Source organism: Manacus candei, unplaced genomic scaffold (genome assembly GCF_025592945.1).
Source record: "Manacus candei isolate 608988 ecotype Guabito, Panama unplaced genomic scaffold, ASM2559294v1 h1tg000153l, whole genome shotgun sequence".
In the NCBI taxonomy this organism is placed as follows: Eukaryota; Metazoa; Chordata; class Aves; order Passeriformes; family Pipridae; genus Manacus; species Manacus candei.
Window position 1 is genome coordinate 2304986 of NW_026138201.1, and position 26909 is coordinate 2331894.

Sequence of the window (26909 nt, forward strand, 5' to 3'; positions counted from 1 at the left end):
ATTCACCAAAAATGTAAAATAGAGCCATTCAGCTTAGATTTTCATTATCTATTGCCTCGTTTAACACTGCGTGAGCTGAGGCAGCTGAATTCAGCTCAGCATTGGCTGCTTGATGTGTCTGGAATCTTTAAATGTGACTCTTTAATGTGATTCTTTAATTCTCTCTGTCTGCTACACAACACTTGAAGATCATTAACTAAAACTTGGAACATAACAAGTGCTAAACACACCTGTGTTTTCTGCAGCTGATAAACTCAGTTCATGCACTTCATTGCCTCCTTAGAGAAGGATTTGTGTGTCTAAAAACTTGTCTGTTTGTTTTTTGGTTTTCTTTCCAAGCAGTGAAGGTGGCTCTTGAAGGCCACCCTTCCTCTGTGGGACTTGAAAATTTGATTCATGTTTTCCATGCTCAGTGTAATAATAGGAAAAAAATTCAGACACAGGGCAAAATAGGGACCAACAATGGGTGTCTCTGTGCTTTCTCTGAAATTATGAATTAGTAATTGGGGTTAGAGCACAAATATTAATATTAAAATACTAATAGTAAAGTCATATTCTACAACCAGTGATAAATGAGATGATGTCTCATTTGCCTTTGAAGTGTATCCTAAATGCTTTTAGGCAAGATAGTTCTGAATATAGGACTGTTCATGCTTTAAAAATGTGTGTGCTGTTTAACCAGCTGCACAAACCTCTCCATAGCTTGGTTTGTATTCCGTTTCCCCCTCCTTTTTTCAGACAAGTACTTTGACAAGGTGCAAAGCGTGATGAACTTTGTGCTTAGCCATCACAGAAGAAAAGGAGACAAATAAAGCTGCTGCAGAGAACTCGAGCTTTTCTGGAAACTGTATGAAATGGCTTCCAGAAAAACAGCACAACAATACCACAGATTGCATCCAGATCATCTCCACTGAGCTGCCGTGGCATTTTCATTTTAGTGCTGGTTTAATGCTGGAAAACGGGTTTGTGACATTTTTGAAGGAAGTTGTAAAATTGATTTTTTGTTGTTGTTCTTCTTCTTTGTGGATGCACTAATGGGAAAAACGTGGGAGAGGCAGTGCCCATGGTGGAAAGGCTCTGGAGGGATTTATACTGAATAAAAAACTCGTGCTAAACAACGTATTGGACCTGTTCTTTTTCTTCCTCCACTGAGAAACATCAGGCTACTTGTTCTGATTTTCCCCTGTTCCCAGCCTGCCCACCCTTGACCTTGCCTCTTAGACTAGTCCTAATGGCTATCAAATTTTACAGTTTTCTTTGGCACAAGGGTCTTGAAAACATCATGGCAACTGGAAAGCTGTAAAAACTGCACTCTGTGTTCCTCTGATTCATTAGAGTGTAACGTTCCCAAGGTCACAGCATCTAAAGAATAAAGATGTGAACATTTATGAGTCAGAAAAGTACCTCAGGAAGAACCTGGTGTAACAAATGATAGATTTTAATTTAGGAAGCTTTTCATGGAAAGGGAATTTTCAGAAATGGGCTTTACTCTGAGGTGGAGGTTTTGTTTGGAGTAGAAAAATTGAATGAGGCTTGATATGTCAGCATTTTCTTCATAAAATGTGGACTGGGAGTAAAAGCTGAATTCTGATATCACAGAACTCAGAGAGAGGTGGTGTTTCAGCAGGAATATCATTTTCCCACCTGATCCTCCATCCATCAGGCTGGGTCAGTTCTTTCAGATTTTAAGGGTCGAGCTGAGTGGACTTCAAATACTTGTGAACATTTGGAAATGTGCTGGTGCTAAACCCTTCTCGAGAACCTGATCATTGGAGTGTCACCTTGCTTGGGTTGAGTGTTTCCCAGAGAGCTGAACTGCTGGCAAATTTGGCCTGCACATAACCAGAATGGGCTTTAATCCTGACCTTTAGGTCTGGAACTGGTTCCCTTCTTAAGGAAAGTGCAACTTATGATGTGAGAAATGCAAATGCCAGGGGTTCAGGTTGTCCAGTGTGTGTTGTATATCTGCTGGAAGTATATTAAATGTGGAATCTGCCAAAGAAACAGTAAATACAAAGATCCCCATGTGATTTTTACCTATTTTAATGGCTTTTACAGTCCCCAAATCCAGTCATTAAGAAGAATAAGATACTGATCTGATTGGGATCCAGGACTTAAACTTGTCTGTATTTTTGTCAGTGTGCATGTAACTTAATTTCTGATTTAATGTCTCCATAGTCCCTCTTTCACTGTATTTTCTAGATAAGGATGAACACCAAAATATTTTTTTCTTCGGATACTGGAGAAATATGTGAATTTATCCATCAGGATGAACTTAGAAAGATTTTATTATTTATTTTTCTGGCTGTTTAATGGATCCAGCTTCTTCAGGAGATATTCCACATCTGCAGAATATACCTGTGTGCTAACTTTTGTTTGTGGTTCTCTAAATTAGAAGCAACTGATGTGGGCAGACAGCTTTCTTTGGCTATTTATTTTAAAATGTCCAAGCACATCAATTACTCCTTTCAAAGTCAGTTGAAGTTTTTGTTTAGTAAATTAGCTCCAGATCTCTCCCTTGTATTACTAGTCAAGAAATACTTTAAAATGGGCTCAGATTTTACTCAATCCCACCCCCCCCCCTTTGAACATCTTCTCTTGCATTGTGAGTGTTGGGATCTGTGGCCTTGACAGATGCCAAGATAAAAATCGTGCCAATGCACACTTTCCCATTTTCTGTGGAAATCTGTGGAATTCAACACTAAAAGCTGGATTTGGCTCACGGACTTCCAGGCCTCAGCCATTCTTTATTTTGCATGTCGATGCCATAAGGCTTCTGTGACACTCGAGCTGTGACACTCCTCCAAAATTCATCAGCTCCTGCAGACATTTGCTTTGATTTCAGTAGCTCTGCCCACAATCATCCGTGGCTGTGCTGACAAATCTTGTTCCGTGTGTTGTAATGATTTTGGGACAGGCAGGGACTTAATGAATTGCAACTGTGGGGATGAATTTTGCTGGAGGTGGACTTTTTACTTTCTCGGCATAAATTCTGTGCCACCTTCGAAGCGAAGCTTGTTGCTGCTTGGAAGAGATGATTAGCACACAGTAAATTTTGTGGCACTGCTGAAAATGTTCAGGCAAAGTGGGAATCAGCATTTCCCTCACTGTTTTGCTGTTGGTTTGTGTTTTGGACGTTACTTATTGCGTGCTGATGTGTCTTCTGTTCTCTGCTGAAACAGAGGAAATACTCTGATACTGGAAGCAGAAGAGTTTGATTCTTGTTTTTATTTTGAACATTTCTTAGCCAAGTTGTGTGTGCCCCTGGAAGAGCTGCTTCTCTGCAGGGTGGCCTTGGGAGAACTTCTGAGAGTGCCATCTCTTTGTTGCAAAAAAACCCAAATTAAACCAATTTCTGGGGGAGTGTCAGTGTCACCTCTCATAATGAAAGAAGAGCCAACCCCAGTATGGGTAAGGTACATACACCAGGCTGAAAAAGAAGTGTGTCACTTAAAGAAAACAAATTCAAACCAAAATCCCTGTTTCAATATACAGGGATTGTAAATTAAGCACTAAGAGCACACTAAGCCCAGGTAGGTTCTCGGCAGAATATTGACATTATTTTAAGTGGCTCTACACCTTCTTAATAATTTTTTGGTGCATCTAATTCTTCTCCAGGACTCCTGTCATTCCTGCCACTGTAATAGCAAAAGAAAGTAATTCCTCTTAGAGATTCCAATACATTTGCAGCTTAAGGTGATTTCTCAATTTTAAGGTGATTTCACTAAACATCCCAAGTTCCCTGTCTGAATGGCCAGAATTTACTGGATTGAAAACTATGGAAGTGTTTTGCCAGTGTGGGTAAAACTTTAGGTTTCCCTTTGAGACAATTTCATAGCTGGATGGCAACATTTCTTTATTTTTCTCTTGTTATGGTAATGCCTTCACGGTGAAAGACAATTATTAAGTGATCACCTGCTAAAAATATTAAGGGTAGTTGAAGCTACAAATTTCAGAGGGAGAGATTGCTTTCTGAGTTAGAGGTGTTTGGAGTCCAGATTGATACACCCAATTCTATCAATACAGGAAAAAAAAAAAAAAGAGGATATGACCTCCCCAAAAGGAAATTTTGAGTTTTACAATAGGCAAAATTAAGAGCAAGCTTGCAGGTTTTGTGTTTAAATGTACCCCTGCTGCTTTTACTCTGTATTAAGCTTTCTAAGGAAGCCTTATCCTGGCACGTCAGGTGTAATATTCTGTCCATAAATTATAGTTGATCCACACTTTCACTGAGGCATTCTTTAAAAATAAAGATGCACCTTCCTCCAGGTATGTGAGAAGAGAAGGTGGGGTGGTGGTCACATTGTTGTTTGCTCTTCTCTTGGCAGCAGGGGCTTGAAAAAAAGTTCAACATTTGGACTTTGAAGGCTTTGTGAATGTTTTTCGTGAGGTTTTCTTATCTGCTTTTTTTAGAGGGAAGTGGGGAAGTTTTTTGTGGTTTTGGCTTTTTGGGGGCTGTTTTGTTTTGATTTTTTTAAGAAGGGTTAAATTCACTATTCTTACCCCCTTGTTGTTTTGCTAGCAATAATGGAGATAGAAATTCCATCAGCCTGCCAGGTGAAAGTCTCTTGTACAGCAGTATGGTTTTGAAGGGGGAAGAAACATGAAAAAACCCACAGCATGACTCTAAAAAAGAGTTAGGATGTTTGGTTCCACCTCTAGTTCTGTACAGCTATTGGGGTACAAAAGGGAGAAATAATTTTCTAATCCTTTTGCAAAATTTATTGTGACTCAAACTCCTGAGAAAGAGATTAAAAGAATCTGCTCCTTTTGTTACTTTTGTGGTTTATTTATCTCTTACATTGCCTTTTCTGTAACTTGAGTATTTATATTATAAGTATTTATATTACCTGATCACCCTGTGCTCCAAATCACAGTGCAGCTTTTTTAGAAATAAGAATTATACAAGGGGCAGACATTCAAAAGGTTTCACATTTCTTTGATTTTACTTTTATTGCCCCTTCTGAAGGCTCTCCCATTGCTTATTTAAACGGTCCTATTTGATTCATTGTTTAAAAAAAGACAATTAATAGGTGGATGGAAATTGTTAGTAAAGGATGAGAACTTTCTGAAACAGAACAGTGGTTGAAAGAGTAGGAGGTTTACCTTTAGGTAATTTTTGGGGGAAGATCCTTCCTCCAGCTTCTTATTTCCAGTATTTCTGCAGTGCTGAGTTATGAAATAGCTGATTGGTTTTGCAGATAAAGCCAAATTTGTAATTTCAGGCTGCTTGGAGATTGTAAAAGGGGGGCTTCAGAGCTGCTGGAGGGAAGTGGATGGAGACCTGGGCTACTCTGAGTTTAAGGTGGATTTCTGGGAGGGACCAACGTGAGGGGGAAGGCTTGGGAAAAAAAACACAAACCTAATTCAGAAGTATGTCAAGCACCTCTGCAATGGAAGACACATTTGAAATGTTCTGATAACCAGTGAGTTGCTAAAAACATCATTTTATCTGTTTATCATTCACTGCCTAAATTAGGGAGAGTAGCTGGGGTTTTTGGTGTAACACACTGCAGATTTAGGCCTGATAGTCATCAAGCCGTGAGGTCATCTTTAATTATTTATGTATTTTTAGTTGGTTGATGTGCACCACTGAATGATTCACAACAGTGACTGTGATGCTGATGTTCCAGGTGTAAGCCAGAATACAGTCTGTGAAAAGAAGAAAGTGTTGCATTTTCTAGAATGAGTGAAGAAGTGGTTTTGGGGTTTGATAACAGGATTTGTAGTTAAGGCAGAATGCATCTCTCATCATTCTTGATACTCTTTCAGATACAGGCCAGATTACAAAAAAAAAAAAAAAAAAAAATTCTATTATATCTTCTAAAACACTGGATTTTTTGTGGTTCTTCCTGTATGTGGATTAATACAGAAAATTATAATTGGGCTTATTTTTTATTTTGGGAAGACAATCTTTTGTTATAAAAGGCACACCTTTTTCTCATGCCATATTAACAGCGTGTTTCAGATGGTTGTTTGTTACAACAAAACCAATGTTTGAACTCATTGTCCGCTTACTTTAAAGTCAAAAAATACCCCTTACCTTTTAACTACCTCAAGTGTACCAAAATCAGGTGTTTGTTTTTAATTTTTGACAGCATATCGTTGTTTACTGTGATGATACTCCAGTTATTTTGGGAAGGAGTGTTCCATACATTGACTTGCTGTTTTTCAGTTGTGTATATTCAAAATATATATATATATATAATATATATATTCAGTATATATCTTTCAGTTGTATACATTCAGATTCCCTGACCATGTGTTGGATGCAGATTAAGAATGTGCACATATTAAAAAAAAAAAACTGGGGAAATTTTCCTGTATTCTTAGCATTCTTTTTTTTTAAAAAGCTGTTTTTTCCCTCCCCTTGTGTTTCAGACATTGATGAGTGTGAGAATGACTTCTACAACGGGGGTTGTGTCCACGAGTGCATCAACATCCCAGGCAACTACAGGTGCACGTGCTATGATGGGTTCATGTTGGCCCATGATGGCCACAACTGCCTTGGTGAGTACTGAATTCTGGCCAGAAAAATCCCATTTTACGGCTCTGGCCTCACCTGTTTGCTGCATTCTGTCATCTGGTGTGTTTTCAGGGAAAGACTTGATCCAGATCACACTGAATTTAAATTTCTCTTGACCCCAGTTTGGTTCAGACCAAACCCTTAAAGCTGTCACTCTTAATCCCAGCACATCAAAACAAGTCTTTAATATCCCATTGCTGAGGAAAACCCTGACCACCAAAGCCCGTGCTGGATGTTTGGCCTTCTTTTTATAAGAAAAGTAATCTGGTAAATATATTAAATATACTGAAATATATTTGGGCTGTTTCTTCCGGTTTTGTAATTCCAGTCATATCTGTAGAGCTTCCCCTCCCCTTTTTTCTCTTCTAGGATATGGTGTATAAACATAAATTAAAGAATATGTGAAGATTTTGGGATCTGTATTATTCATGTCCATTGCTCTGTTTTAAAACAGGTTGAGTTTATCCTATAAGCTAAATAAGTATATGTTTTGTCATAAAATTTCTTCACACCAATTACCTGGAAATGAACCCTTATTGCTATGGCCAGTTTCCTGTACCTGCTTACTTGGTGGTCATTTTTAGTTAAATTCCAGTGCTTAGAGACTTTGTGTCTCAATATTCCCAATATAAATGCAATGACCAGTATTTTGGTACAGTCCTAAATTAATTTCAAGGTGATGTTTATAAAACAGTGTGCAAAAGGGATATTTTTCTGTGTCAGGCAGCAGCTTTACCTTGGTAAAAACTGAGATATTTGCAACAAAAGTCACGAAATGAGGCAGTGAACCAGAAATACTGAAGTCCAGTATCCCCAGCCTGCACGAACTGAAGCTGTGGAGCAACTGGAATGTCAGAATAAGGATTTGGTTACCCTTTCAGTAGATGTATTTCCTACTGTGTTCCTTTTTAAACTGAGTAGTATTTGTTCATATGAATTATATATCCTGACCATTAACAGGCTTTTGGCTCAAACTTTCAAATTTCATGTGTTATAGAATGAACTAAATAGATTTATTTGCCTCAGTCTGAGGTGGTCAGATGATTAATTGTGCCAGAGGTATTTCTTATACAAAGAGCAGCCACACATTAATTTTAAAAATAAAAAAACCCTCTTATTTATTCTGATTCCAAATTACTTCCATTGTAGTAGGGAAAAAACCTTTTGAACAATGATCAGCAAAAGGAGTGACCTGGTAAAGGATGAGCCATTCAGGAGATCTGTGGGGTTTTTTTGGACCTGCTGTCTGTGTTGTTGCTCTCTGGCCATGAAACACAGAGGTTAAATCTACAAAGAAGTCAAATTTATAATTATATTTTCATTAAGTTCTACTCAACTACTTGGGTTTTGGTTGGTTGTTTTTTTTTTTGAAACCAGAAATAAAAATGCAGTTGGCTGGATTTAGGAGGTTGCAGTGAGATCTCAAATCAAAACCAAAATATACAAATTTAAATTAGGATTTCTGTAAAATTTTGGAAATTGATTTGCTTCTTCCAGAAATGTTCTCTTTCACCATGATGAAATTAGGCATTGAAAGGAATTAAAGTGTTGAGGAACCCACTTTTTTCCACCTGTTCCTGCTTTTTGACAAACCCCTTATTTTTTATGGCTTTTAAGGAGACAAAGAATGCTGCAGAGGATTAGTAGCAATGTCCTTTCTCCTTCTATCCTTCCTTCCTTCCTTCATTTATTTGTTGGGAAGAGATAATTTGGTTAAGAATTCATGGCTAAAATTTGTACTGGAAAATTCCCCAAACTGTCCTCACAGGAACCTGGCTTATTTGGTGTTTTTACTGAGGAACTTCTCAAATATAGCATGAAATGTCCCCACAGGGTATTCAAATAGGATGAGATCCTTGTCTAGCTAAAAATCATTTATTTTAGCACTGCAATCACTTGAAATAGAAGTAGTTCTTTCTCAAAAATTGCTTTAAGATCTGCTCAGTGGATGCCAGATTGAGATTTGGTCTCATGCAATAGGTTTGAAACCAGTCAAGAAATATGTTTTCCTTCTTCTTATATGAAATACCAATCTGGTTTTTTTTATAAGCAATTAGTTCACTGGTCCAGATATTCTTTCTTACTTGATAATTTTTCTCTCCATGAGCTAAATTGGTTTTTCTTCCTTTGTGTCTTTCATATGTTGGGTCATGCTGTCACTTTTCATTTTCTCTCTTGCCTTCAGGAAGAATTATGGCATAACTGATCCTTCTTCCTGTTATTGCCAAACACTTTGCCCATCTATGTAGTAATTTGGAGTCTGTTCTCAGGTATCTGGTAAAATCTGTACTGGAATATCAATGGATAAGATAAAAGAAAAGGACTGGTTTTCTTCCAGGGAAGGGAAGATGAAAAAGAAGATTAAATGGTCATCAAGAATTCGATTTTGACTGGTTTGGTTTTGTATCTCTGCAGAAGTGAATGAGGCAGTGCAATAGTTGGTTACTCCATCTGGGAAATTCAGAAAGAGTATTGAATTATTCTTCCTTTCTCCTGAAAGACTCTCTTTATCTCACATTAATGTTTCCCCCACTGTAGAAAAAAATAAACTTCTTGGGAGGTTGTTATGTGCTGGGTTGGTCTGAAGCATCACCAAAGAAGGGAGTTCTGAATTTTATCATGGATTTCTAAACCTTGGGGTTTAGCTTGCTAGAAACCTTGCTGAAAGCAGTTCTTGCTGATATTCCTGACTGAGGCTCCCAAATTTATTCAGCATCTGCAAATAGAAGGTGGAAGAGAGTGCCAGGACTGTTCAGATCAGAGAGCAGAGAGCTTTGCTTCCCCAAATTTCCTTACCAAAGGGCTCAGGTGATATTCCAGCTGTTCCAAACCTTCTGAAATTCACCTGTCTCTGGTCAAAATGGGGAAAAAATGGGGAATGAAGAGTGTGCAAGAAAAATATGTAGAAACAAAAGCTGATGGTTGTTGGTTCTTATTTGAGAAAACCAGGTAGCAGCTCCTCCAAATTCTTCTCTTGTCTCCTTTTCTCCTGGAGGCAGACTGCTGTGTGAGGGAGTTCTTCCTAAATTGTAAGTTGTTTTATATTATTTTCTCCTTTGCTCTGATTCATGGTAGTTGCTTTTTTAATAGGGAATAAGCTTTACTTCTTTTTGCATGAGCACTTCTTGCTTCCAGGCTGCACTCATCTTAACTCTTCTTTTTTCTTAAGGATAAGGACAGGTTCCATGAAGTCCTCTGATTTTTATGTTTCTCTCATTAGTAAGTGTGCTCAAGGTGGTTGCAAACTGTTCTTAGAAAGTATCTAAAAAGATACAAAGCAGCATAGAGAAAAAAAATCTATTATAATGTATTCAGAGACTATTTTATTTACAGGTTTTTCTGTGGTATTAATTGCTGTAACGTAGGAACATACATGAATACCTTGCAAATACTAATAGATTTGTCCTCAGAAAGTCCTGTAAGGAAAAGTATAATTTTAATTGATTTATAGGTGAGTAACTAGGGCAAACAGATGAAGTTACTTCTCAGTCTTCACACAGGATGATAGAGGCATCTCAATGTCTGCACCAAAAATAGAATCCTTACCTTTCTGCATCCCTGCTTACACACTCTTATTTCAAATATTCTGTGCAGCTGTAGTTTCTCTTACAGAAAAACAGCAATTACTTAATTTTGACATCTATAATATGTCATCTCAGTTGATTCTGTTGTGTGTCAGACCTCCTGCAGATAACTATAGAATTAGGTTCTGATGGTCCAGCCTAGTTCATGGTTCTTCAGCAGCTAATCTTGTGGTCTGATTGAGAAGAATCCTGGGAAGCTGAGTGAACTTCTGGTTACAAATCCAGCCAGAAATGCAGTTACCAGTGTGCATTACAGGTTTCATGGATGCTCAGTGTGGTAGACACAAGCACAGTGTCAGCTGGGAAGGGAATATCAAAGTCCTGGCTATGTCCACAGCCTTGGAGGTGTGCTTGGGGCAGAAGGCCTCATTTTCCAGCCTCAAGAATGGACATCAGGTTTTTTATATTTCTCTTCTCAGATGCTGCTTTGCATTTCTTGACAGAGCGACTGAGTCCCGTGGAAAGCCCTGTGGGGAAGGAGAGGTGGTGGCTCTTTCCCTGGAGCAAGGGAACGTGCTCCAGCAGTGGTGTGGCTTGGCCAGCTCTGGTGGGGGAAGCAAAGCAGCAGCTGCAGCATTTGGGAGCTGCAGCTAAAGGAGAAACTTCTGAGGCAAACCAGGGGCCTCGAGGTGCCTGTTATAGAATGGACCTTGGGATCCCAAATCCCTGTAAAACGTCACGTTTGAAATCCCACAATTTCATTTCTTCTGAGGTCTGAGCTTAAGATCTGAACCTGAGTGCCTGTGTTGCAGTGCTCCTTTAATATCTGTTGGCTTATTTTAGGAGAGAAGAGGTTTTAACCCTGGTGTGTTGGCTTAACTCCTGCCTGGGTGGTACAGATCTGCAGTCTGACTCAGGTGGCAAAACTAACATTAGGATACACACACAGAGAATCACTGAATCATTTAGGTTGGAAAAGACCTCTGAGTTCAGCCTTTAGATCATCCTTTAAATATATGTATATCCCATCATCTTTCAGTGAATGTTCCAGTGCTCCGTGTTTTTCTTTCAAAGTAAAGCCAAACCAGTTGGAAATCAAAATCTGCCCGTTCCTACCCTGCTGTTTGAATGTTCACACTGGGATGTGGGATTGTGGCCTGATCTGACAGCCCTACATGAAGTGGGAGGAGAGCTGCAAATGGATGAGAAATCCTTTCTAGGGCTCCCAGATGTGTAATGTCAAGTAGTGGTACATAACTCAGCATTGCATAATCACTGCTATGATTAAAGAGACCAGTGTCTTCCTTTTAATTTAGCTGGATTTTTCTTCTTCTCCAGACAGCTGTGCACAATGTGTTGCTTGCTGAAACTCCAAACAAATGCTTCTGTTACTGATGTTTATTTTTCTTTATGTTTCTCAACAGATCAAATCGATTTTTTTTTTTAAATGTGAACATTTTTAATATAAAACTAAACAGCTTTTGGAAAGTTATTTTTAGTTTAATTAAAAAAAAAAAATCTTTTAAAGAGAAGCTGAAAAAGGGTCCATTTCTTTGGCCTTCTTCTCCAGTTTTCCTTGCCCTTCTTTCCCAGTTCCAGAAAGATGAACTGACAGTTAAGTGTTGTCTTCCTCCAGCACATTAACAGGGCCTCTAATAATATTATCAGTCATAAATTCCCTTCCAGATTTCCATGGTTGGTAATCTCAAGCTCCTTGGCAGATGGAGGAAGGTTGAATACACCCAACAGTCTTCTTTTCAGAACTCCTCGTTTTTATTAGAACTCGTGTAAAATGATGGTATTTTTGTAGAGAAGGTTAATTATGTAAATCTTGAAGCTCTTTCTCGCTGGAATCGCTAGAAATGAGCAGGATTTCAGGACTTGGCAGTTGTTTTATGCCTTAAGAGAGGCAAGTCAGACTCTCAGATCAGGGCTCAGTGGTCGAGTTGGGAGCTGCTCTAACTGTGAGGGGCCCAGGCCAGATTCCCAGATGGGAAAGGGAATGTATATAATATAAATATCTATATATTTATATGTATATGATGTAAATATCTGTTTACAGGCTAGATGAAAACTGTTGAAATGCAAGGTTTAACAATAGATGTATGTGTATGTTTTACACCTTCATGAGTTCTGTATTCCTGCAGTGATGAGGTGCTTGGAGCAGAGTAAGAACTTTATGATGAGGGGTGCCCTGCAAATAGGAGCCCAGAGGTATTTAGCTGCTGAACCTCCCCCAGTCAAGCTGCAGTGAGTGCATTCCCAAAAATCCACGCTGCAAATAGCACAACAAACTGCATTTTAGTGACAAATGCCTTCTTTCAGCATGAAAAACTTAAAATGCGTTTTTTAAAGTTCTTTATTTTTCAGATGCAAGAGAAAGTTAGTTATTTCTGACATATTTCTTCAGCCAAGTGATTTTTATTGTGTTTCTGGTTTCAGATCTTTTATCAGTCTTGTTTGGTCTGTACATTAGATTAATAATAGCAGCTGTGATTCATCACAGCAATTTAAAATATCCAGTCTTTGTGGTATTTTAGAACATGTACTACTGTTCTTCTGACTGATGGCTGGGTGCTGAGGAAATATGAATAGCTGGGAGGTAAATGTTCCATAGACAATTCTTTATTAGATGTTTACATGCAACTTCTGTATATATGCCTGCTTCTCTTACTCGGTTGCCTGGATCTTGTGAAAGTCTTCATGGTGCAATTGGTAGCAGGAGATCCCAGAACTCAATTAAATCTCTCTTTCAAGATGGGTTTATAATATGTTAGTTCTGATGATCTTCCAAAATCCAATAAAACTACGGAATTCTCTCTGTGGTTAGTGGGAAGGTGTCTGATATCCAGCCCTCTCTGAAGCTGGAATCTGAACACGGTGCTTTTCTGAGCCTGCTGCTTCTATTCCTGCACCCGAAAGTTTCTCCCTTTTAAAAGTACTCTAATGTTTGGTCACCTCACATTAATCTCTGGAGTTTAAATGAGATATAACTTTCTTTACATGTTAATTTGCCATATGTTTGCTTTCTTAAACCAGTGTGATCTGAGAAGTACCGAAACAAGTGAGAGTATAAATCAGCACGGGCCCAAGGTTTATTGTTAGGTATGGGGAAATAATCAGAAGCGTGGAATAAATCTTGGTCTCTGTCAGCTATGAAGGTAGATTCTCAGACTGTCATAATAAATTAAGAAACTGGGAGCTGTGTGACAGCAGCATCAATCTCAGTCTCTTGTTTCTGCAAGTCTTCTTGTTGTCTGAGCCTTTTTTTTTTTTTTTTTTTTTTTTTAATACTTAACTCCCCGGAGGAGGTGATCAATCACAGTAAAGATTTCTCTATGTGGAACACTCAGGAAAGTAAAGAATGGTCAGCTTAGAGTGTGAAGTTTATATGTGTAAGTTAAATCAGTTAAATCCCATATAGATGCTCTGTCAGTTGGTGTGATAAGCCTGCAGTGTCTTGGTTCAGAAAGCTCAGAGTTTTATATTGTGTCCTTACTGCTTCATCTTTTCTGTGTCAGTTTTGTATCTTTTGTTAATTCATCTTAACTTTCTCGTAATAGCAAATTTCTAACCAGTCTGCCCTATATTGAGAGGAAAAACTGTAAAATACATTGAAAATAACCAAAGCTTTGGGAGCCACATTATGTTTAGCATACTTTAAAAAAAGGGAGGCTGTGTGTTCACCTGAGAGTGCAGGATTTCAGCCTATAATAGGTGTGTTTCCCAGCCAGATGTGTGTGCCATTCAAGCCTTCCCTAAGGAGTGATGTCTTTTCCCATGCTAAAATTGCAAATATCAGTGAAAGCACTGAACTCACATGGATTACAAGAAGACATCAAAGTGGAGAGCAGCAAAGTTTCTGATTTCAAAGAAAGTCACTGTCGTTGTACTGTGCTCAGAATGCAGCCAGTTCTTGGCAGGGCTGATTTATGATAAATATTATGATTTATACAGCCAAGAAACAGCCATCAAAAAGACTCTCTGCTACATGGTTACTCAGTGTATTAGAAGATGAAACCTAACTCTTTTCCAGCATGAATGAGTACTGGATGAAAAGTTGGGAGTAAATTTCCTTGTTGAGTAGATTTTAGGGTTCTCAGCTTTCCACAGAGCCCTACCTTTGCTGTCTCACACTTTCCATGGATTTCTGCATATTGACATTATCCCTTTGACTTCGGTGCACAATGTGCAAACTTGAAAGTGTGTGTCAAACTACAAGACCACGGTAGAGGATTGTTTTTCCCCTACCTTCAGACTTCAATCCGGTTCCTTCTCTGGCATCTCAAAATACTCCCTGTGTGCACATTCCTTACTGGAGTTGTATCAGAGCATAAGATGTAGTTTTGCATAAAAGAGGGGCAGGAAGGGACATGGACTAGTTGATGGTAGTATGTTTTAATATGACTTTTTTGATGACTGTAGCTGGCATCAGAATAATAATAGCAATAATAAGTACTCATTAAAAAGTCACTGGGCATATCTGCAAGAATGATTTTCTGGTCACAATCCTGTGCAGCCTGCTCCAGGTGACCCTGCTTGAGCAGGGGGTTGGACTGGATGATCTCCAGAGGTCCCTGCCAATCCCATCTGTTTTCTGGTTCTGTATTTAAAATATACTTTGTTAAATAAATAAGACTGGAGTAGACATACAGGATTGTGCTGTAGGACAGAGCAGAATTGTTTGAAAAAGTTGAGAAACTTCATTTATTTAATTATTTCTGTTGTTTATTTGGAAGACATAAGCAAGAAACTGTGTCTGAAATTAGGCAGAAACTCCATAAAAATTACTAGTATGACAGCAGTGAATGGTTTCTGGACCCGATAGTGATTTAGTGGGATTAGATTTTTGGGGGGTGACCAGTCATTTAGGGCTTGTTGTTCAAGATGCTGAGCACTCTGATCCCAGTGCACCAAAACTTCTGTGCTCACACCAGATATCAGTCATGGTATTTGCTGCCTGTGCTTTAGTAGGCCTGAGATGGTCTGTATGTCACCAAAGTGTTATTTAGTACTTACAGAAATCTTTGAAACTCCCTCTATGAGCATCTTAGGCAAGTCTGAGAGGCTTGATTTTACTCACTTATTAAAAATAACTGGATGAACTCCTGTGAGCTGTAAATTCTGAGTGAACCACTGGCTTGGGTGGTTCGAAAGAAAATGAAAACTCATTCTTGTGCTCTGGAATGACATGAATATCCCAGATATGAACTGACTTTTGCTTTGATTATTTCAATTCGAAGTCAGAACTCAAAGAAGAACTCTAGAAAGCTGAGCTTCAATTAGAAAGATTCCAACAAATGGCCAGTTTGTCCCTTCACACAGGCTACATGTCCATTTATGTGTTCCCAAGTGCTGGGGAAAAGAATATGCAGCTCTGGTGAATTTTATAGGGAAGGTGGAGTTAAGGTGGTTGTTTGTTTTGATTTATTTTGGGTTCTTTGTTTGTGTTGGCTTTGCACTACCAAGCCAACCCCAAACTTATTAAATTCATTCCTGCTTTACATAATTATGATGTTCCTGAAGTCAGGTTTTTTGACTGCTGTTGTTTTTTGTTGATAATTCCTGGCACTTAAGTTTGTTTTCAGGCATTTCTGTCCAGAGAAATCAGAGGAAATATTTGTTCTAAATACTGGTGTTTGTGTTGCTCGTGTTCAAGAGAGTGGAAATGCTGAACTTGTTTCATAATACGACCATTTGCCCAAACATTTTGTGCCAAATGAACCCTTCGTTCACTGAAACTATTCAGAAACTGAGGCTGTGTTTATAAAATCCTTTCCACCAGTGGAGGTGCTTTCAGGAAAATTGTTTTGATATGACCTACAGGAATAATTTTATCACTTGCAAAACATTTGCAGCACTTTTCTGTTCCCCAGAAGTTTAATGACTAGATATGTGTGTAAGTCAATGTACCTGAATGAGCCAATATTTTTCAGCTTCTGCTGTAATTCTCATTTCAGTGTGTTGAAGGTTGTGCTTCAGACTCTCCCATTTCTTCCAGTTTTAATGGACTTCAAGTATTAGAGTGAATACTTCAAGTATTCACCATATGGAGAGTGAGAATCTGAGAGTCCCCTACCTGTGTTACTGGTAGATAGGAAAGAAAATCATTAATCCAGCCATTTTCTTGGCTTTTATTACCAGAGCTCAGAATAAAGTGCTTCATGTTGCATAGACCTGGAAAATATTCCCAACCTGAGATGAAAATACTGTTTCACTTTTCATGTCAAATTTTATATTTTGCTTGACCCGTGGCAAAATAATTTTTTTTTCATTTTTGCAAGAAAAAACCCTCAAAATAACAATAAATAAAATTTTTAAAAAGGCAGTTTTGAGTTAACCCAAATCGAATTTTCCTAATCCTGGCAGGGTCTATAAGTAGATGTAAAAGGAAGCAGGTATAAGCAATAATTAACCTGGAAGAAGGATAGAGAGTATTGCTTCAGTTGAGCCTGCAGCAGGTAATGATATCCAGGGACAAGACAAAGCAAGAGACATGATGATAATAAACTGCATAATTTACTTAACTTGTCTCAAATTTTTCCTTCAGTTGATGGAGACTGCTGCTTGTTTGTGTCTGTAATTAACTCCCCTCCAGTAGTTCATGGAGTATTGTTGATCCAGCATTTGCCACTTGGAATGAGAGGATAGAAGATGTCACTTTAAGGGACTTCTTGGGCTTTTATTTTGGAAGTGCCAAAAGCTGTGAAAAAAAGGTTTTGGTGGCTTGGGAGGGCAGAGAGTGGTGCCCAGTTGTTTAAGGAAGGAATAAACAAATATTGTCAAGAGACTTGAACTCGGTGTAGCACATGCAGCAGAGTTAAGCTGTTGCATTAAATGCATATTTCCTGTGCCCTACACAGCAAAAAAAAGTCCTTTACCAGCCACATTTACACTGTGTTTGTGTAGTGTGAAATGTAAGGAATTCCTCTGTGTGTCACAAAATAGCTGCAGAAGTGATTTGAAGCATCCTTTTCAGGCAAACAAGAAGCCCAGTCGGTGGATGTTGAGGTGGTGGGGGTTTGTAGCCCATTAAAAGACAGAATTATTCTCCAGGGCAGATGATGGCCATCATTTTAGGTGTTGGATCCTTGTAGATAAGAAAACAGTGGTTCTAGGGGTCAGTTCATTGATCATTTTAGAATTATTTTAGTATTCATCACCCAAGAGCATTCTTCATGCTTCCCTTCTGTAAAATACGCTTTGTTTTTTGGGGAAAGATAATTTTTCACCCTTTGGGGGGTTTTTGCTGTTTTGGGGTTTTTTTTAAATGTCTGGTTCAGTAAACATTCATTACTGTAGGATGTGTTCTTTGCAAGTGGAGCTTTTCTCAGCAGGGGCTCTAATGAATATTTCTGCAGCTGTGGTAATGAGTGAAGCATTGGATTCAAGGCTGTTCTTTTTCTGTTTCTTCACCAGATTTTTCAGTTTCTTGAAGGAGGGGCCAGAACGTAGAATTCTAACCTCAAATAGTGCAAATAGTAGAAAATTGGGGCCCAGCTTTTAAATTTTGGGTGAAGGCTGCTTTCAGATCTGCTGGAGAATAGAAATACTGTGCACACAGGTAGTGATGTCTCTCTCTTCTGGTGTTCCTCTCTGTGTGCTCATATGAAGTTTGGCTACAAGAGATGGTTTAGCAGTTCAATTAGCAATGATTCTTGTTTCCATGGCCCCCTCAGTCCTTCCCTGCCTTCCCAGCATGTCAGCACTTGTATGAGCATTCCAGCAGGAGCACCTGCCTGCAGCCTCTAATCTGATACCACTTGCTCTACTCCTACATGCCAGATTTACTCCTTGGGCTTCCATGGCTATCATGAGATCACATCTTCCAAGACACCCACTCCAAGAGAGCATCATGGTACTTGGAGGAGTAGAGGAGTGAAAAGAATGTGTTCCAAATGTTGCTGTCATTGAAGGTTAACTCCTAGAAAAGAGCACTTTTCGTTTTAAGCGTGACGTACTGAGGTCATTTGAATTGTTTCTGTGATTATCTTGTTTGTGTACTGCTGTGCTTCAGGGCTCAGAGTAGATGAGAGAGACAGTACGAGGCTGAGGGGGATTTGTAAGATCCAGAAAGATGCAGAAAAGGCAAGTAGTGAATGAATATTTACTGTTTCTCACAATAATGGAGTTTGGGGGCCTTCACTCAGACTGTGAAGCAGCATGTTTGAAATAACCAAAAGCATGTCTTCTTGATATAACTCATAATTAAATTGCAGAAGTCATTGCCCCATCATGTTGGGTTCATTAGAGACTAGAGAAGTTCACCCAGGAAAGGTCCAGCAGGGTAATGGTCTGGCAAGTGATTTAGGAAAGTTCACAGGTATGTGATTGCTGAAACTTGGGAGAACATGTCTGCAATGGTTCTGTCCCATCTCCACAGTCTTCTCTTGAGTATCAGCTACAGGACAGTGTCAGAGATGCTGGGCTACATGTTATTTTGGTATAACTATGATTGTAGTAAATCCAGAAATGTGATTTTTTTTTTTTTTAAATGAGATTTTCAGCCAGCTTTCTGACTCGAAATATTCAGAACATAATGGTCCCAGAATCAGGCACTTATATTGTCTGAGTTTTAGTTGCTAATCATTTCCCCTACAAATGCAAAATATCCCAAGTGGTGTTTTGTTGCTAACATTTGAGGGAAAGTCTGTAGTGCTGCTGTCAGTGGTTCATCTCTCAGTCATGGTGTTCTGCACTGGTAAAATAGGCATCTTAGAGAGCTCTTCCAAAAGTGTCAAAGAGTAGCTTAGAGGGGAAAAAAATAGCAGGATCAGCTCCCTGGATCGTGAGTCAAAGTCCTGTTTTTAGAAGTCTTGATGCTGCAGTAAATACATTGTGCTCTGGTTCCCAAATGCTTTGGAGACTTTGAAGGTGAGCCTCAGATTTCTCAGGGGCTTAAGTGTTGCTGAAGATGCTGACATGGAAGGAAAGTGTCAGCAGGAAGGAAGAGAAGAACCTGGGAGGAAGTGAACAGACAGACAGACTGTTCTTGGCATTGGCTCTCTGTAGGGTTTCCTTTTCTGTGTCTTCCTGCTGGTGGTTTTGGTTTCAGGTCCCCTCAGCAGACCTTTCCCCCTCCGTGGTGTCCAGGTAGGACACTGTCACAAGAGCTTCTTCAGGCCAAATGCTGTGGGGAGCTCTGCTCCACACCAGGGTGAAGCACCAGTGAAGCTGGTTTGGAAAGTTCATCAGATAAATGAAATGAGAAACTGAAAACATTTGTTTATTTATTAAATGAATCATTCTTCTTTATCAGCTGTGATATTTCCTACCCTTTGATACTGATCTAGAGGATCTCACCTGGGTACAGAGCACAGGTTTGATTAGGTGAGGGCAGTGGGCCAAAAAGCTAGAGGTCTTATGCAAATTCAGATCTGCATTAATTTGCATAATGCTTCTGATCTATGGATCTAGCTATGTATTTATGCATATATACATCCATTATCTGTCTCCTTTGAAAGATACTTCTCCTTTCCCAGCCTCTCCCTGAGCTGGCTCTTCCTCTGTTCCTCTTTGTCCTGGGTGATGCTTGGCCACTGAATCCAGGCCCTCACCTCCCTGGAAACACAGATTTGTCACTGTGGTCTAAATTCTGTATAAGCAGTTCTGATTCTTGTGCTGGGTGTCATCTGAGCTATTTATTTCTAATTCAGAGCTGTGGGAAATGAGTGATTTCTGGAGGATTGTCTTTGGCAAAGGTAATCACAGGGCAGCCCTTTGTGATGGGCATTACAGGGAATGGCTTGAGGACGTTTATTTGCTTCCTCCTAGTTTTTCATCCTCTTTTTGAGGATGAGGGTTGGAGCAGCCATGTGGAATAACCACCTGAGCTCTGCTTAGGTGAGAATCTTTTTCCATCCTTTTGTGAGTCTGGGTTCTGAAGGTTTGTTGAAATCTCCCACCATGGGATCATCAGGAGGATTTTGAGACTCAGCTCTCCTGTAAGCAGTGGATGATGTACTGCAGGAATCACACTTGGGGGTGAAGCCAAGCTGAACCTTTGTCAGATAAGTAGCCTAGGGAATGGATTTGACTTTCCATACACCAGTTTAGAGGACTGGAACCCTGCCCCTGCTGCCTTGAGGCTGCCATCCTCAGGGAGACAGTCTGGTCCTGAATGGTCAGTGGTAGCTGATTTTGTGCAGAAGGTTATGAAAGAAGACACACTGTTTGTTCTAGGGAAAAAATAAAAAAAGAATCCTTTTTATTATGAGTAGAGTAATAGAGCAAGTGAGCTTTGTATTTGTGCTCAATCAGTTTTTAAAGGTTTAAAGGTTTTTAAAATGGGTTTTTAAAATAGGTTTAGTTTGGGCTTGAAGTAGATTCACTTGTTTGAGCGAAGGGATTTTATCCCATAAATTACTTTTTTCATGTGTCCAGAGTTAGGCCCTGGAGTGCAGGTCTCCAGCAGGTGTAAAGTGTCAACCAGGGTGGCAACAATCAAAGCTCCTGAGAATCCACCCTCAGTTTTTTCAAAACACCCAACAGCCATGTTTGACATGTAGAACCACCAAACTGGATCTAGAAGAGCTTTATTGAAAACCTGGCTACTTATTTTGGTGCTTGTGTGGAACTTAATCTCTAGAAAATCTGGTCCAAAATTCAATGCACTGTTGATATTTACAGGTTCAGTTGGGTAACTTGATCTGACTTGAGTGAAATTGCACAATAAAAGAAAGGAAAAGCCACTTTGGCAGCTCTTTCTTTTGTGAGCTTTGAAAAAAATCAGAAACATGAAGGAATTATTTCTACAGATCTACCAAAGCTTGAGCTTCTTGGAGTTGATGGGGTTCTCTCTTCTAGCTTCAGAACACCATTTCACCCTATTCACTAAATTGAGTTACTAATAAACTGATCATAAAGTGACTTCATTGGAAAGACAGTTTAGCAGTAAATAATTCAATAAATATTTTCCAGGCATTGATGTCCAGTAGATTGCTTGGTATAGTGGATACTAAGCACCTTTTAAGAACTGTAGAAATAAAAAGTGCTCCAAAAAACCTGACCTAGAAGAACTGAGGCCTGAGAAGAGAAAATATTAATCCTGCACTGTCAAACCAAGATCCACTGGAAGGCATGTAGTATGGAGATAGGGATATAGTAGTCCTAAATCCAGCTGTGCCCTTTCTTCAAGTCCTTCTCTTCAAAAATGCATATTAAAATAATTTTGAGTCAAGTAATTGAAAACAATTGGCAGAAATTCCTCATAGTAAAGCTTTTTAAAAGAGTTTCAATTGTAATAATTTTATTCCAGCATATGGATTTGGGGCTTGGTGGTAAATTGAGCTGTCTCTTTATGGAAGTGGTAAATCCACCAGCATTTGCTATCAAGAGCAGAAAAAAAAATGTTTATAAATCATTGCATTTGTTTCAGATTATTCATTAGAGCTGGAAGGCAATTGTTCGAGTTATTTGTGATATTATAAACAGAGCTCTGGGAAGGCCTCGTACTTTGTAGCATAAATTTGGGGGTTTGTACATGTACCAGCTGAGACTTCTTCCTCCAGTAAGTGTTCAGCTGATCTTCCCGAGAGGAGAATCCAGATCCCAGCATGCTGTTTTGAAGGGAGCAGGTTTGAGTGGCACTGAGAGGGCAGCAGGGCTGGGAAGGCAGAGGAAGGCTCTAATGGGAGCACTTATTTATCTTTCCTTCTTGTGCAGCAGTAGGCAAGGAAAGTCTTCACTTCTCCTTTTCCTGTGCACTCCCAAGCTCTCTGATGGGGGTTATGAAAACGTTCACTTCTGGAAAAGAGTGAGAACTGAGGGCAGGGGGGATTTTGATACAGAAAATTTGAGGCAGTAGTGCTTAACATTTCCTGGTCAGTAAAAAAACGATGACTGTCTGCACACTTGCATTGTAGTTCAAGACAGAAGGAGCCTGCCTGGTTTCCCTGGGTACTGTAATTACCCTGGAGCTTTTTTTCTCTGTGAGAAAGAGCTCTGATTTGTGTCACATGAAGTGCAGGCAGCACCCCAGCACAAATAACAGGCAAGGGGCTGGAACTCACTGGCGTTCCTGCATTAGTTGCTGGCAGACTTTTTGCAGCCTTTCAGAGCTTCCTGGCCCTGCCTGCAAAAGTACCAGCAAACCAGCTTGGTTTTACCTTAGTGTGTTGTGGCCAGTCCTGGAGGAATTAATTTCTGCTGCAGCTGTGCCAGCTCTTTTGAGGTTTTGGGTGTCGTGAATCATTTACCTTTGTTTGGGTTTTTTGCCCCCTCCAAAAAACAAAATGAAAGCAAAACGCACACCAGCTCAATTGCTGGCATGTTGGCACATACTGTGAAATAACTAAATGGCTGAAGAGTCCTCATTTAAAAAAAAAAAAAAAAAAAAAAAGGAAAACATGAAATTTTCGAGTGGCAAGTTGCTCTTAAAAAAAAAACAAACAAACAAAAAACCAAACAAAACCAAACAAATGAACAAACAAAAAACAAATGAACGAAAAACCCCCAGAAAACAGATATGATTCACTGCTATGAGCAAAACAGGAGAGTTGCAAGGTTGAATGTGGGTCAGGTATCTCTTAGTGGCAGTGGTTTTCCAATGCTGGAGCACATGTCTCTGTTCAACACACCACCATAAAAACTGTTATGCCAAAGAGAAGTGATGGGGGATAGGCAGAGACCCTCAAAACAGCCAGTAGCTAATGCTGCCTTTGTGGTTTTATATATTTGCCTATTAAAAGGACAATACAGACATGGAACATTTAGATTTAAGCAGCCTTCTTTTCATTAAACAACATTAAACAAACTGACAAAGTAGGGGGTTATGACTCCAGTAATTGAAACATGCTGTTCTCTTCAAGAACAGGACTCTATAAAGACTCTTTTCACCCAGTAATGCCCTTTGTGTTTGCCTGCTACCCCTGCTAAAAATTACTGTAGTCCTGAAGTATGTCTTTCCAAGTGGAGTGGGAATGACAGAGTGCAACACCACACTTGGCAGATGGGGTCACAGCCTTTTTAGGACTTTAATGTTCATCGTGCATTGGAAATCAATTTGCAGCTCGGAATACACGGAGATGTAGCTGGACTCCCCTCCCCACTGTTTGGTTTTTTATGTTAACTTTAAGCCTGGGATGCAGGAAAAATAATTAGGTGGGATAATTTGGATTAACTGATGGCATTTGGGTAGTTTCCATTAGCCTTTTTATGGCTTCCTTGCTCCTCCAGGTGTATATTCTGAATCTGTAGGTTGTCTTGAGTTTCTTTTTCCTTCTCTCTTCTAGATGTTGACGAGTGTCTGGATAACAATGGAGGGTGCCAGCAGATCTGTGTAAATACCATGGGCAGCTATGAATGTCAGTGCAAAGAGGGCTTTTTTCTGAGTGATAACCAGCACACCTGCATCCATCGCTCCATTGGTAAGTTCTCGGCGTGTAAACTCTGTGTTCAGTCAGAAATGCTAAAACAGTTTGAGTTCTGTTGGTTTGGTTCTGTTTTTTTAATCCCCAGAGCTCCCAAAATCACTCTCCTGGTTGGTTGGATTGATTGATTCCTCTGCTACTCAAGCTTGTAGCAGAGCCATAAATAAGACGATGGAAAAGGCTTTAGTTTGACACAGAAATTATGCTTGGTTTGCACAGCAGACTCTTTGGGCAGGCAGAGACAGATGTTCAGATTTCCAGGAGTTAAAAATCTCCCGTCTGTTTGCGTAGCAGTTCACCTGTCTTTCAGCTGGGAAAGCATGGCATCCTAAATCCAAATGAAACTTCTGGAAATGATAAAGGTTATGTGGGGGTTTTTTGCCAGTTGTGTAACTCGTTGCTTCATTGCAGACAGGTCATGGTTGATCTTGTATTGACACAGCACTTTTCTTTGGTTCAGTACCCTGGCCTAGGGTGGGTTAGAAAACTGTTTCTCTGTTGCCTGTGCACTAGTGGGAGAAATAAGGAATCCCTGCAAAACTGGGATCCTTGTTTGCTGCTGGTTTTGGCCAGAACAAGCAGCTCTCCCTTTTCTATAGATGTCAGACATGGAAGACAAGTTTGAGTGGAAAGGGAGAAAAGAAAACAACATAGCTATAAATCTTTGCAATTAAGTGGACTCCTGTGTTCATTCAGACTTCTGTGACCCTGGCAGCAATGGGAATATATTCCAGCAAACTCATTTCCCAGTAGGCAATACAGGATGACAAAGTAGCGAGATGAGACTGGTGATCAACAATGTAAGCATGCTGTAAATTCCAGCAAGCCACACAAACCGTTCTGAGCTGTTTCAAGGGACTAAAATGAACCAGAAAACCCTACTTGAACACAGGGTATGAATTTAGTCACTCTGTGGACAAGAAATCTCAGAAATGTAAATGTATTTCTGGCACTGTGTGTCTGCTTGCACAGAATTGCAAGGACAGGTAGTAATTTGGATGTTCAGAATTGTGAATCCCTGGGATACACTCACAAGTCCACTTTTTAGCATGATTATTAAGTTTTAAGCAGTTGAGGTGTTTTGCTTATGACAAGAATATGCAGTTAAGCTCCATCAACCAGAGCATTTTAAGGGTTGTTATCTAATAAGCTTTTAGTCATTCTTTTCAACATAAATTTCTGTCCAGTGTAAAGTAACCCCGACACAAAGATAGCCAACAAAGCAAGGAATGGTAGCTGGGGGCTTAATAAAAACCAGTTGAAGAGTATTGTGATACAATCATTATTTCAATTTGCACATTATAAAAATTCCCAGTTGTAGTAAAAAAGAATTTAGTTATCTGAGATGGAAACTAATTAAATAAATGAAAAATGAGACTCTAAAGGCAAAAGTTTATTCTTTGTTGAGGGAAAAGGGTAAGTTTTTATGGCAAGGAGGATTCCTGGTTTGCCCCAGGGACTGGGAGAGTGGATTTGAAGGCTGACTGCTGTGTGCACATAATAAATATGCATGGGAAAATATATTTGTGCTAACTCGTTTATGAAGAAAATGTCATGTAAGGCATGGATGTTTAATTTGAAGCAACACCTTAAAGTTATTTTAGATCGGAAAAAAAACCCCAAGCAAACTACCAAACAGACTAGTGGGGATTGCAAAGTGTTTTATGAACAAATGGCTTGTAGCTTTTCAGAAGTAAAGTGTCAGTTTACAGTGACAGCAAACACTGCACTGTAGTGATCCCCCCCCAGCAACACATCAGGTGGGTGTGCTGGAGGCAGGAACTGAGATGAAATGATCTCCTTCACTTGTCAGAGGTGACTGAACTGCAAATAGTAAACAGACACGGTGAGAAAGCAAGTGGCTTTTTTCGTATCTGTGTTTGCTTATTTTTGTATGTCTCACTTGTAAACGCTGCTGCAGAAGCTGTTGGAACACAAAAATACACATCAACGTGTTTGGTTGTGCTTGTACCTCTGTTGGTGGACAAGGCTGGGGTGGACAAAGGCAGAGCACACAGCCAGCACTGCAGTCCACACACAAAGGCCTCTACCTGCCAAAGCCCTTCAGCAGGTCTGAGGGAGGAACACATCCCTTTTTGCACTAACCAGGCAAAAGAATGGTGTCTTCTGATGTGAGGTGCCCTCCCTAAAATTGGTGGCTGCTGTGGGAATTGTCTCAGCCCCCAGAGCCACCCTGTGCCCCATGGGTTTCGGGGTGTCTTGTGGGGTGCTCCCACCCACAGCTGTGGTTAAAAGCCACGTTGGGGTTCATGATAGGACATTGTGGACAAAAAGGATTAATGATCCACAGAGAAATACTAATTTTATACCAGTGGCAGGCCAGGCTGACATTAAAGTCAGAGCAAACCCTCATGTCCCAGCTTTTGCTTTGTTTCACTGTCTTTCTACTGATTTCCTATGTTTAGTCTCAGTACCTTTGGGGAGGATGCTGTGCCCACTACAACTTGCCTCATTTATTTTTGCATAAAACTTAATTTCCCTTTGCTGAGTCAGAGTTTGCTCACAGTAATGATGGCAACACCAGGGAGAGAGACTGGGAGGTTGAATAGATTGTGAAAGATATGGAGAATTTAACAGTTGTTTATCTTTGTACATCTTAATTGCAATACTAGGTGTGAATTATACCAGAGACAGGGTTGTGTTTTCCATGTGACTTAGAAAGAAAGCAGAATAAAACAGCTGTTACTGTATCATCTCCAGCTCCAGAGGGAGCATGTGTTTAATAAATGTGGAGATTAGGATCCTGCACTACAGCTGTGACTGAGTCAGGTGAGTGGGTTACAGCACATTTTCCCTTAATTTGATGATAAGCCAAAAGCCCTAATTCAGCAAAGCCTCAGGGCACATCCTTAACTTCCTAATGTTAGCAAAGTTGGTTTTAAAAATCTGAATTGGGCTTAAGGAGTAGCAAAATAGGCAGAGTTTAGCTCTATGTCTGTATCTCCAGTGAGGTTCAGAGTGATCACATCCTTCTGGAGTTCTGTGGCTGGGAAGGCCTCTGTCACTTCACATTCCATGCCCTGAATGTCCACCTCAAGCATGAGGTATATTGTGTCTGCTCATCATTCACTGCCAGTGTTTTTATACAGCTGGTACCAAACTGGACAGGAAGGTGCAATTCTGAGTGGTGAGAAGAGGTGGAGAAGTGCTGGGTTGTAAGGCTCGAATTAAGATGGACTCATCCAGTGGTGGAAAAGCCTTCTACACAGTTGTCACTGTCATTTTCAAGCCTGTTAAAGACCCATTTGGCAAGGAAATGCTTATCCCGTTAGCCCTCTGTTCTTAGCAGAGTTAGGGAATTTGACATACAGTCAAATTTTACCACAACTTAGCAAATTACTGTGCTGCAAACAGAGTCTCAAAACCAGCTTGTCTCTTTTCTGCCACTAAAAGTGTGTCAGTGTAATCCCAGAGGAAAGGGGAACATGCTAAACCACATTGCCTGGCATTTGTCATGGGCTAAGGGGC

The 26909-nt window shown here is 39.8% G+C and overlaps 1 protein-coding gene across 2 annotated transcripts in view; it reads left to right on the forward strand.

The window, feature by feature from the left end:
* Nucleotides 1-26909, forward strand: part of SCUBE1 (signal peptide, CUB domain and EGF like domain containing 1) — a 175173-nt gene that overhangs the window by 20464 nt on the left and 127800 nt on the right. For both annotated transcript variants that reach the window (XM_051772395.1, XM_051772396.1), the window contains exons 3-4: nt 6382-6510; nt 23283-23417. In XM_051772395.1, coding sequence (XP_051628355.1) covers nt 6382-6510; nt 23283-23417 — 264 coding nt within the window. The remainder of the gene's footprint in view (nt 1-6381; nt 6511-23282; nt 23418-26909) is intronic.